We start from the raw sequence: 13,435 nt of genomic DNA, 5'->3' as shown, positions 1-13,435 counted from the left end.
CTGTGTAGGGAGCTACATGTACTTTTAAAATTAGATCCTAGCTTGCCTTGGAAGTTAAGTATTATCCTAACCTTTACGTAATTATTGCACGACAGCCATTTAGGGAAGTATCCATTTCCTACAAGGTATCTTATCTATGCACCTGGATTAGGACTGGCAGGCGATCGATCATATGGCATTGACATACCTTATACATTGACTGTACAGGCTTAATGCTTACATGATGGTAGCTAGTATCTTGATACTACTTGGCTTTGCTAAGGTCAGGGACTAAAGCTGACAAGATCACACATTACTTTTTCTTTAGATTTTTTTTAACTCCCTTCAGGAAACTGGTTTCATATAAAATCTAATTTATACTATGTCAACGATCCTATAAATTTTTTGTTATATTTAAAACTTTTATTGCTTCATGGTAACAAGGAAATAACAAAAATACATTAAAACTTCTGTATTATAATAGTACATACTGTAAGGCAGAATCATAAATGTGAACAAAAATTGATGAAGGCAAAAGAAAATGAGTACGGCCCTTTTAAACTGGGTATTTGGTCATCATTTTTTGCGATACTTTAACTTGATCAATTATCTTAATATATTTCTAGGAGTTTGGATCCATTGGAAAAAAGCTAATTGGGTTATCCTGTCACGGCATAATATTACTTCCTCTCTATCTGTTATGTATGATGCATGGAGAAATGGACTTATAAATGTACATGTATAGTGGTACTTGACAAATAAATTAAATAAATGAAATGAATGTTTGTGAGTTTATTTATTTCCTTGTTGTTCATCTGCAGATATCAGGTAAAAAAAGCCTGAAAATTGTGCATGATCAGGACAAAGTACACCTGTAGGAGGAAGCTAATGGATCTTACTTTGCAAAATTAAAGTTTCTCTTTCTGATTATTGCGAGCCATTCCATTATAATATACACATCTGCAACTTCATCTTCAGTCAATCTTCAGTCAACTTCATTTTCAGTCAATTTTAAGGAGGCAGACTTAACAAGAAGAAGAAGAAGAAGAACTGAGAGGTTGACTGCTGCTGTCAAGGACACAGCTCTATGTAGAGAACATGTATTGATACAATCTACATGTGCATGTAAGAGTGGCACTATCTTCTACAACAGCTGAAGAATGACACCACTCAAGAAACTAAGTACAGTACTTCAAGTTTCAAATTTCAAGTTTATTTTGTTTCACAATTCACCAGAAAGAATTTACATAATTGACGAAATTAGAGCATAATATGAAATATACTAAAAGTATCACATCATATAATCAATTCTTTGTAAAGACATCAAAATTAATTGTAATGAATAGTAGGTTATACAGGGTGAAATGTGAGGAACCTATTAAAAAGCTCAGCTTGTAGATTATAGGTTCCCCTAAATAAAACTAACATTTGATTGAAGTGGTTGCAATGGTGAAGGAGGTAACAATAATAATAGGTGGGCAAGAAGGCCTTAACATAAGATGATATACAAAGTGAAACAGCAAACAAATTAATTTGTTACCAAATAAATGTCAAGCTAGTCACTTTAAAATATTGAAGTCATTGATCAAGGTCACCCGAGCGAGGCAGTAGACATGAACAATCATGATAATATACAATCATACAGAGGCGACAATATTCATGGAATGTTTAATGTAGAATATCATAAGTACTTTAATTACAATGTGGGTCATATGAATTCCAAAAGGACTGTTTAAGCTTACGCTTGAAAAAATTCAACAACAGGATTCTATTATCTCCTTGTTCAGCGCGTTCCAAAATGTTGGTTCTGAATGGATTATTGTTTTGAGTGCAAAATACAGTGCGGACGTGGAAAAAGTGAAAAAAATCAATTTGTCTGGTTGGATATGAGTGGACGGCATTTTTTTTTATGAACATGAGAGTAAAGACACTTCTATGATGTTCCTACCTCAAACTTGGCCAAGAAACAAACTGAACAAACATTTTTTCATGTATACTTACAATCGGCTGCAGCTGGAGTGCATCGACGGCCGGCTCCTCGACCAGTGCCAGGAGCAGGACCAGCATGGCCGCCGCTAGGTCCATGATGTAGAAGTAGAAGTTGTGGACCATGACGTACGCCGGGAGGGCATCCTGGTTCCGAGGGTGGGTGTCAAACCGATCGTTGTTCTCCCCCTCCTGGAGGTAGATAGCCGCCTCCCTGTAGTTGAGCTCCCAGTCCTGAGAGTTGCCCAGTGCAGGCACGGAGAGGGAGGAGGTCTGCCGGGAGAGGAAGCCAGGGCTGGTGGCAACCGAGTCATTGTTGAGATAGTCTATAAGAATAAGAACAATAACAAGACAAAATGTATGTTCATTTAATATCCAGTATTGAAATTGCATTGGGAATTCTGACATCAGCCCACAAATATGTATTGAATTATGATAATGAAAGAAAATTAATTCCTGTAGAAATAAATTAAGCTAACACAAATGCAGATCTGCCAAAAGATGAATGCCAGTAATGAGCAATAGAAGATACCAGTATAAGAATATTTTGTTTTATATAATCTCATGTTCCAGGTATCTATTTGCTTTGCTTGCTCCCAAAAGTTAGAAACGAGATGGTTTCAGGCTCTCATGCACCAAAATTTATCGTTTTGAGTATATTTTTTGTCCTCATTTGCTTCACTCACTTGAACTTTTTGACAAAACTTATTGAATATCCTCTTAATGTGGTATAAAGGATGCTGTGATTAAGAAATGTTTGAGAAACACTGGTCTTTTGATATTTCAGAACATTTTAAATTGTAGAGTGTTAATAAGTTTGGCTATGTGGTTTTGGAAAACACTTGTTTGTTTGCACATACCTATATATGCATTTTTGAATAGAATGTACTGTATGGGGTGGGGAAATGGAGACCAATGCATGTGTCTAAGTTACACACTGAGCACTACTGTGCAGAGTGAATGGTGGTTTCCTACATGTACATGTATTTCACAATACTGCCAGAAGTTTATCACCATTATATAACTCTGTATATTTTGATGGGACAAAACAATGATTAAATACTATTTTGTTATTTCTTTTCAATAAAATACATCTACCAATCTTTTGGGTTGACTTGGGTTGACATGGGTGTAGACAATTTAAGCTGTAGCTTATTTGTCCCTCTTCACATTTGGTTGTCTATGGCATGGTGAATACTTCCAATTGGTGGTCCGTCCAGGAAATCATCGAATGACGATGGAAACGCCATTAATCACAACAACAACAAAGCCTCTCAAGAGCAGATTTGAACATGTACCATTAGATGCTATTGGACCAGACTTCATCCTCTGGTAATGCATTTTATTTATTTAGGCTTTCTGATGTAAAAGCATTCTGTGTTATCTGCACCCACATTTCTTGAGTTTTATGCTATGAACTTTGGCTCTACCACTGTTGTCCATCTCAAAGAAGCGATTGAATTCAATCCGGCCCCTCTTGATTTCTTGTAGATTTGGATTGGCTCAGCTCTTTAAGGTTTAAGGGTCTAGGCTAGGCTCTAGCCCGGAGTCTAGCCATAGGACGGATCTTTCCATTGCACTACACTAGCACTCATCACTTTTCTCCAGCCCATGTAGACCTTGACCTGCCTAGACCTAGTATAATTAATTTGTTCTTCTTCTTCTTCCATTTTGAGTGCATACCTCTTTACAGTGTATTATCGTACTATACTGGGGTGTGTGCAGGTGGACCACTACACCAGGGTTTCCCCCTACTCTTATACGAATAGTGCAGTGGGTTCTTAACATGCAAAGGTAGTGAATCTTCTCTACACGGGGCCTCCATTTAACGTCCTATCCAAGGGACAGAGTGTTTTCCACTTAACATAGCCTGCGTCTAGACTGATGAACAAGGGCACATTAACACACAACGCAGGACTTAGGAACAGCTTGTGGTTAATGAAAACTTCATGCTTTTGGAAATGTGTTTTGTTACATATTATACTAATTTCAATAAGGTTTCATTTATTACAAGTCAGCTGCAATGCTCAAAGCCACAACTAAGTGCAAGTGCAAGAGCACACACTGCTGCATTATTTGTACAGACACTCACGAACAACGACAGGGTCACGTCCCCGTACAACACAAGCATTCATGATCACAAGCAGACGCCGAACACTCGTATTATCGTCAATTTACAACGCAATAAAACGTAACTCACAACTACTAGACTCTATGTCTACTTTAAATGTATCTTTATCTACAAGCATTATTCCTCACCACTTCTGACTGTTCTAAAGCTCTGACATGATTGCTGATCAGCTAATAATGGACTTTCAAGTTCTACTGAGACACGATTTAGATCGTCCTCCAAATCCGCCATGTTTACATCCAACAGCTGATAATCTCGCTTTTCGAGGCGAGAATTTGCGAGATTTTGCTCCGCCAGTTGACCCTCTTCGACCTTTTCTCAGAAGTCACCAAGCAACGAAACCGTATCACACAAATACCTGCAAGCGGATGGATATTATTTGAGCTTCAAAACTCTTTATATTTGTTGACTTTGTTCATTTTTCATTAGGAACTGTATTAAATAAATATAATTTATAAACACATTCGAAATAAATCAGAATCATACCGAAATATACGCTATTTTATTGTTGCTTATATTTCTTTACGCGCAGGGTGATTCGCAGCATTGAATTTGTGGTGCGGTTACTCCATTTACGTGTGTTGTCTATGGGTGTCGTCTATTTTTGCGAAGGAACGAAACAGGTGCTTGTTTATGGAAACAACAGTGGAGACTTCTGCTGATTTTGTTCATGATAGATCGACTTTATTCTTAAAACTGCAATCCTCATCATCAATTATAATCAGATTAAGTTTCTTCAGGAAAAGAGGGTACACATACGACTTCCAAAATGTCTTTCGCCGACATGGCCGTGATGGAGACGTTCCGTCTACTCGACAAGGTTCGAGCCGAAGGTCCCAAAGAGCGTCCAGAAAGACCCAACATAGACTTTCCACAGGTAAAACCACACAGACCCACCAAGCCAAAGGAATCTAAGAGTCAAAGAACGGATCCTCTTCGTATCCTAGATCCTGGAAGGAAGAAACTGACAACTGTTGAATCGCAAAGAATTTTGGCAGTTTTGGATGAGAGCATCAAGAATGCAGAGGTTGTGAGTTTGCTACCATATGCTTGTGAAAATGTCAATCGCTTCAGCGTGGTTCTGGGTGTTGAAACAGTTGTTGCAATACAGGAACATGAAAAAATTCAGAGTGCTTTCAAAGATGCTGCTCAGAAACTCAGTGATTACAAGAACATGGACAAAGAGTCTCGGAAATCCACCCCAGCAGCAGAGGATGAGCTGCACGACGATGATTATGATGAACTTCAGATGATCGAGAGCAGGAGAACTCCGTTAGAAGATAAAGTTGGATCAATGACACTTATTGATGAGGAAGAAGTACACCTTTCCAAAATGGTCAGTGCTCAAGCGCAACTGCTGAAGTTCTCATGCAGGAATATCCTGCGGTTGCTGAGCCTAAACCCAGCTGCAGTCAATGCCCTCAGGTCGGAGGTCAAAGAGCGTGATCAGGAGGCTGGCTCCATGATCGGATATATGAGGGATCTTAGATCGTTCATTCTGGAGAGACTGCTCACCACACCCTTGGAAGAGAAAGAGAAAACAGATTATTTGAGGGAGATTACCATCAGGGAGCGAAAGAATTCAGAAGTCATCAAGAAACTCTCTGCAGAATTGCAAGAGGCTATTGAGGATAAAGATATGAAGGTACAGTGTAGATCTAGACTATATTCTGCATTTAATTCAAAACAAATCGTTACTAAATGAAGGCATAATTATGTTGGCAGTATTTTTTTCAATTCAAAGATATCTATTTATTATGAAAGAACAATAAAGAAGGAAAAGTCAATGCTAACCTGTAAATATGATATGCTCACATGGATGACCCAATGAGGTCTTGCTCGTTACTGATTATTACTAACATTTTTCAGAGAGATCTCAACTATTATCTACATCTTCAGTTATCATTATTGTGATAAATTCTAAATTGTCATTGCCTTGTAGCTGGAAAAAAGACCCTCGCACTCCTGTGTATTTTTCTCTTTTTAGAAAAGGGAATACCGGTATATCATTTAACTATGTGACAAAATTTAAAAGTACACATCTTTTTTTTGTCTGTTCTAATTCATAGTATGATTTTTTCCATCATCCCAACAGATCTCCAAACAAAATGACGAGATCCGTCGGTTGAAGGGGGACCTCCACCAGCTAGAGAAGTTCTCCGAGGAGCATATCAGGAGAACCAAGTCTGAGGCTGACAAGCAGCAACAGGCCGACTACAAGAACTCGGAGGTCAAACAGACCAAGTTACACACTGACCTTCAGACACTAAGAACGCAGCTGACCAACCAGACCTCTGAGCACAGGGAGAGCGAGTTGGCTTTGAGAAAGGTGGGGACAATGTCCAACTGTTTTGGGGCGACTCCATGCAATGTCTGTACGATGTAACTGTAGGCTACAATGTTTTTTTTTTTTTTATTGATTTGACCAGAGAATGGAAAATCTTTCAAAATTTCCATTTAATAGTCAGAGGTTCACATTCCTGTTTATATTTCTCTTTTAGAAATGGAATTCATGCTTGAATAATTATGTGAAAATTTCCAAGTACCAGTAAAGATTTAAAGTGATACCAGAAAGAATCATTAGTTCAAATGTGGATAAAATAAATGGATAAATGTCATATTACACTGAATCAATCGATTATAATTTCAAATCTGATTACAAGAACCATAATACAGTAAACAATATTTTACACTATTTCTTATCTAGATAGAACTCATGTTCTTGTGGCTTCATGCCACTTCTTTGTCCAATAGATTCAGAAAGTAGGTTGATAAATTGTTTTTGTGTGATAAATTATTAATACTTTGCTGTTATCAAAAGCAGTAGTATTCAGAGAATAACAAACTTACAGCTTTCATTTTGAAATCAGTTTTAACCTATTTTTCCACTTTTGTTTACAGAGAAAATACATGATTGAAACTGAAGTAGAAAACTGGATTCAGAAATATGATCAAGATATGGGGGAAAGACAGGTAAGCTAACATTACCATGATGTTCTCCATTCTTCTTCTGAACCTGCTACAAATTCTTTGCATGATTTTGATATTCTCTTAACAAAATATGTGTACCTTATCTTGGTATGGATGTCAAAGAAATAGACTTGTAATAAGCCATGATGAAATGCATAAATGCATAATGAAACATGTATGATTTCACATATTTCTATGATGTTAAATATTATAATTACCATATGCTGTCGTTTACCGGTAATCAGACAAGGGAATTGTTATGTGGATATGGCATACTGTTTCAATATTTCAACAATCGGCTTTTACAAGCACGTACATTTTGGACTGCAAGAAAGAAATTCAATAGATGAAGGGGCATCTCATTTGACTGATGCATTTATTTACAGGGTCCTCTGGAGTCAATTTAGATATGTAGGATGGTTTTTAAAGAGAGAGAGAGAGATAAATGGGGAGGTTGGGAGAGATTTGATATTCTTCATACAAGTTCTACAAATCCAATAGCATTTCCCTCAGAATCTTGCAACTAGGAATGAAAATCTGGCATAGTAATTGAAATACATGTATAACTTGAGACATGTAAGATAATAGTATATCTTGAATATGTTTGAGTGAGGTATTAATTGAGCTTCATATTTTATATCTCCAGGCCGAGTTTGAAGACCTCGATACAATCTACACTGAGGAGAAAACCCAGCTCAACGAACTGGAGGAAAGATTCAAGACCCTGGAAGAGGAATACACAAGAATCGTCGAGGAGAGGCGTATCGCACAGGAGAAGAAGGAACGTGAAGAGAGAGAACTAGCAATGATGATCAAGGCTTCAACCATGATCCAGTCATTCTGGAGGTCATACAAATGCAGGAAGGCTCTGAAGAACAAGGGAAAGAAGGGAAAGAAAGGCAAGAAAGGAAAGAAGGGGAAGCGATAATTTCATTTGCGATTCCACATTATGGTGTTTCTTCAAATTTTGATGCATCTTTTATGGAACTTCTTCACTAAACTTGGGACTCAGAAAAAAATGGACTCATTCCTATATAAGCATATTGTAAAATTCGACACTGTGTTACAAGTTTAATGTGTGATATTTGACACATGATCATCTGCTTTTGAAATTAGATTAATTCTGGTTGTGTTTATTTAACCTTGCAGCCAGGATTTCAATCTCAGTTGGAGATATTACCAGTTGCGCTTCAACTCTTATTGAAAAAAAAGGAAATGCTCTTTATCCAAACTCATTTATTATTATATTTATGCATTTACACAGCTTATATGTTGGGACTGATGTTTCAATGTACGTTTTTTTCTTCCAAAAATGTATGGTGAATGGGACAGATATGAAAATAGGTTCAGAAGAGAATCAGTTGTAGCATAGATGGTTCACGAAAACAGATATTCCTTTTGTTTAGGATATGATATTTTGCCTTTCATTTATTTTAAATGGTTGCCTTGAAACTGAGTTGCAACTCTGGGATTCTTTCTCAAACACTGTTTTCCAAAGAGATGTCTTTCATTTTCTTCACTTTGAATATGCAACATTGATTTTTGACAAAGAGTTTTTCTTGTTACACAGTTTTCAAAAGTTTCAATTAAATATCTCGTACCAATTTTGCTTCATGTGCAAGTGGTGGGGGTAAAGTTCACTTGGGTCAGAGTATGACCACAGTCAGGGCCCTGATTCATAAAACGTATTATCAATAACAATTTACATTAACTGTTATAAGCTACTAAAATTGTGGCATTTGATTGGCTGAGAGCAAATTTGTCACCAAAATATAGCATATTATTGATAACAAGTTTTATGAAACAGGGCCCTACAGTATACATGTTCATGTAAATAATGAAAGGATTGTCATGAAAATTATGCAGTGAAACATATCCATTGATATACACTTGTACATTTACAAAGAAGTAAGAGCCTTAATAGCGTTGATTTATTGCAGAAGACCAGAAAACACTGCATTCCAACGAGATGTCTTTCATTTTCTTCACTTTTGATATATGCAAGATTGATGTAACAAGAACCTATTTTTAAGTTTCAAATTTCTCATACCAATTTAGCTTCATTTGCAAGAGAAGGGTGTAAAGTTAACTTGGGTCATGAGTATTGGAGGATGCATTAACATGTAAATACTGAAAGGATTGTCATGAAAAGTATGCAGTGAAATACATCTTCTGATAAACATCTACAAAGAAGAAAGAGCTTTGGAATTGGTTTATTAAAAAACACCAGAAAACACTGTTTTCAAAGAGATGTCTTTCATATTCTACACTTTGAATATATGCAAGGTTGTTACAACAAGAGCTTTTCTTTTTAAGTTTCAAATTTCTTATACCAATTTTGCTTCATTTGCAAGGGGTGGAGATTAAGTCCACTTGGTTCAATGTATGACCACAGCCCTGGAATATACTCATGTACAGTACATGTAAATAGTGAAAGAATTGTCATGAAAATATTGCAGTGAAACATATCTTTCGATTTACATATATATACAAAGACCAGAAGCCGAAGGATTAAAAGATTGACAAGGACCAGTGTTTAAATTTACTGCAATATTTCACCTTGATTCTGCAACATTACTTAGTGTCAATTCTATTAAAAATGGTTATTTCAGTGGGGAAACTGCACTTATTATACACATGTGCCTGACTTTTTGAGAAAATATAATAACTTCTGTTTTTATCTCTATCATACTCTTACCTGATTTCAAGTGCTAATTACAATATCTTAAAAACATGATGTACATATGTAAATTTGTAAATTTTTAACAAACTTTATTGTAAAGGAGAATACATTCATAAATATGACAAATATTGGTGTTATAAGTATTTATTTTGTGATTTCTATGCAATCTGAAAAGCAAGTCAGATCAAAAAGAGAAGAAAGTGGCAGAGAGTAAACCAGATGATAAATAAGGTATATAGAGAGGGAAGAAGGCGTGAGAGGGAGAGGAGAGAGAGGCAAAGGGTGAGGAGATAGAGAGGGAGAGAGAGACGAGTGAAAGGGAAGAAAGGAGGGAATGAAAATACAGTATCGCGCCTTTTATAATGGAAGAAACATTTCAAAAGCGAGAGTATATATTTCATGTGTAGAAGGATCATAATTATGAAGAAAGGTAGTAAAACTAAGTATGCGAAGAGGATAAAGAAATTGACGCTTTAAACCGACAACAATTTTAAATCTATATCAAAAAAGATTTTACTTTGAAAAGAATAATCAATAATGACACAAAGATAACTATAACTAAAACTATAACTATTTCTCATATAAGCATTTATTTTGTCACCTTGATAGCTTGATTTGATGTGCACGCGTACATGTACTCCTTAAAGCTTATCTGTACTAGTTTACAGGAGGGATTAGAGCACTCTGCAAGGTCACTGGACAGGTGGTTATCTCATCAACTCAGCTCTCAAATAACATAAGAAAAACAGGGTCACGGGGGACCAATGGTCACCGATTAGGCATTGCTTTCTATATAGAGGGAGCAAGTAGCTACAAGTAGTGCAGTGGGCCTTTAATGCATTATGCAAAACAAACCATTCACCCCTTCCCCTACCACGACCACAAAATGGGAAAAAACAACGAGTACATCAGTTTATCATAATATTAAGTATGTTCCTTTCGTCGACTAACGACAATTTGATCAAAGATTTAAAAAAAAATTAAAAATGTTCCTCTCGTACCTATAATCAAATAATATAACAGTTTTACAATTGCTACAAGAGCCATTGGTGAAAATGCATTCATATTTATTTATCATTCGGATAATAATAATTTTAAAAAAAATTACATATCAGTAAAGACACCGCATGTCCCCATGTTAGATTTCTACTTTGAAGCCTGAGATCATTCATCAGTAATTCTGGACGATGGAGCCTACCACAACATTATTTTAGGAGTTCTGCCTTTCTACACCATTAGGGCTTTTGCTTGCGCTTCACCGTTTACTTCTGTAGTTTGCTGCCCTCTATTGGTTTGCCAGTCACTTTTGCCGCGGCGTCAAAGTTGGCACTCTGGCGACATAATAATAGAGACGGAGTTCATGAACATCACAAAACTATACCTGGACATAGTTTTTAAGGTGCAAGGTTGATATAGCTAGAATGGTAAATTGTTACAGGTAATAATGAACTGATTATACTGAAGTGTTACTATAATGGGTTCGAATTCATGATTAAACAAGAGCATGCAAAGATGCACTGCGTCCTCGTCGATTTAACCTCATGAAAAATGAAAATGCATGGCTTTGATAAAATGCATGATACATCCATTCTACACTACCAAGTTACCCTCGCAGAATTACCCAGCTCATTTTCATCAACACTTTCTCGAAGCGAGTAGATATGATTCTAGATTATCATCAATCAGCAAGACAGCTCTCTGTTATCTTCACGCCATTGTACCTTGAAAGATAGAGAAGCGCCTCAAACGATGTTGCTTCGTCATCAAGCATTTACCAACAAACTTCTTATTTAAGGTCGCGATCTTTCCTTTTCACTTCTAACGGACCCGAATCTTGCACACCGATGTAATTAGGTTACAAATAATTATCAGTATTTCCCAACGTGAGTACTCCGATGTAAAGTAATAACCCCTCTTTGTGATTGATGGGGTCTTACCAAGCCCCCCTCATACGTCATCACGTCCCCATGAACCATTCACAGAATTCTTCTCCGGTTTAAAGTTGGGAAGAGGGCATCGACCCCTGGTGTCATGACCTCATTGACCTTGGTTTAAGGACACGCCAATATATCTAAACTGCCCCTTGTGCGGATCGTTGTTAGTCTCGTTCGAAAACTTGGTATAATTATGACGAATACCAACGTCTTACCCCCTCCTTATACCATTCTTTTAAGTTGATTAAGGAAGGAAGGTGTATTTCAGTTGGCTTCACAATCAAATTGTACTGCTCTGCTGAATTCTTTTTTTATTTTATTTTTTTAAATTATCTTAGCGCTTTTGTATAGCGTTATTGCCAAATCGTCATTTGGCAGGTCTATATGATAATGAAGGCATAAGTTCTAATTTCTTCCAGAAACAGTTCATGAAAAATGTGCACCTGTGGTAATTAGACTACATTTTCTTTTTAAACTCGTGTTTAGTATATTTCTTATTGGTAAGGCAACAAGGGGATCAGTTTTACAGGTACTAGAATGCAGATATTATGACAATCAGTCTGAACTATGTAGGCTGTTCTGGTGGCTTATAAACAATTTCCTGTACAAGTCTGATTATTAACACGTTTTCAAGTGTTAATTGAATTAACATTCCAAACTGGTAAGACTGTCAGTTATACAAATCGAGGAGGGAGGGGGGGGGGGGGGTGGGCTGGAAGTGACAAAGACAGGATGGGGTGTAATGGATGGCAGAGCTGTGCAAAGAATCGGGGTTTTGAGATAAATTTTGAACAGAAAAAAAATCCACAGGCCTTTTTTTTTTCAAAACTTAAATTGTCAACTTAAAATGTTACATCTTACCAGTACTGCATTAAAAAATTAAAAACCCTGTTTGGATAATGTCATCAAAGCTGTTTGGTTTTCAAACACTTCTTCATCTGCACATTACCGTCATATGGTTTCCGCAAATCACCACTTCATACTATTGTAAACTCTGACTATAGTATTAGTTTTACCTCCAATAATTGCATTTTGTTTTAACATCTACATACTTACAAACTATTTTCAACTTAACAACTTTCTAAATAACAATCTTTGAGGGAATGCACTGGCAATAATCTCACATACTATCGACCTTAGATGTGTGAAGTTTTGGTCATAATATCACTATAAAGTTTAAAAGAAAGCTAAATCTATAACAGGCCTAAAGAACTCAATTTGACACCATTGCAAGTGTAGTGTTCAAGCGTTGGTCATCCCATCAGCGAATAGTCAGTCATCACGTTCATACCTCCACCTTGTATCTGCCAATGCACACGGCGATGAATTTCCCATCTGTAATCTTGTCCGGTTTCGACTAAAATCAATTTTCCTATAATGTTTAATGGTTATTAAAGTGATTCGAATGAATATATTGAATATTGCTCCCTTGGTGCTAATAAACCTCCAATCAAAGGAAAGTCTGGCAATTCGTTAAATTGATAGAATATTTCCTGCCCCGACTTGGTCATTAAAGAATAAGAGAAAAAAAGGGTTAAAGAAAAAGGGGTTTATCGAATTAACGCTGACACAGCGTGGCATTTCGTCAGGTGCGATGCCGTAAATAGTAACCGAGTTTGAAGGCCGGAGAGTTGAAGTGTGATTGACAAATATGATTCGAGGAAACAAATCTATGTATACTGCGAATCATAACTGGACGGAGTCATTAATGCAATTTACCATGTCACGTACGAGTGCGGCAGAGTTCATTGC

At 36.7% G+C, this 13,435-nt stretch overlaps 2 protein-coding genes across 3 annotated transcripts in view; one reads left to right on the top strand and one right to left on the bottom strand.

The window, feature by feature from the left end:
* The window catches only part of TPC1 (two-pore calcium channel 1), a 48,964-nt gene extending 44,582 nt beyond the window's left edge, over nucleotides 1-4,382 (bottom strand). For both annotated transcript variants that reach the window (NM_001367565.1, NM_001144974.2), the window contains 2 exon segments: nucleotides 1,981-2,291; nucleotides 4,225-4,382. In NM_001367565.1, the coding sequence (NP_001354494.1) occupies nucleotides 1,981-2,291; nucleotides 4,225-4,327 (414 nt within the window). In that variant the 5' untranslated portion in view covers nucleotides 4,328-4,382.
* A 313-nt stretch (nucleotides 4,383-4,695) lies between these two features.
* LOC579683 (dynein regulatory complex protein 10) lies at nucleotides 4,696-9,875 on the top strand. Its single transcript, XM_779785.5, has 4 exons — nucleotides 4,696-5,741; nucleotides 6,192-6,425; nucleotides 6,998-7,069; nucleotides 7,713-9,875. Exons 1-4 carry the CDS (start codon nucleotides 4,866-4,868, stop codon nucleotides 7,992-7,994), a joined length of 1,464 nt encoding a protein of 487 aa, XP_784878.3. The 5' UTR covers nucleotides 4,696-4,865; the 3' UTR covers nucleotides 7,995-9,875.
* Nucleotides 9,876-13,435: the final 3,560 nt, after the last annotated feature.

Source organism: Strongylocentrotus purpuratus, unplaced genomic scaffold, assembly GCF_000002235.5.
Source record: "Strongylocentrotus purpuratus isolate Spur 01 unplaced genomic scaffold, Spur_5.0 spur5_scaffold_2, whole genome shotgun sequence".
Classification (NCBI taxonomy): domain Eukaryota; kingdom Metazoa; phylum Echinodermata; class Echinoidea; order Camarodonta; family Strongylocentrotidae; genus Strongylocentrotus; species Strongylocentrotus purpuratus.
The sequence above is the reverse complement of the archived record's forward strand: the minus strand, read 5'-3'. Positions and strand labels throughout refer to the sequence as shown.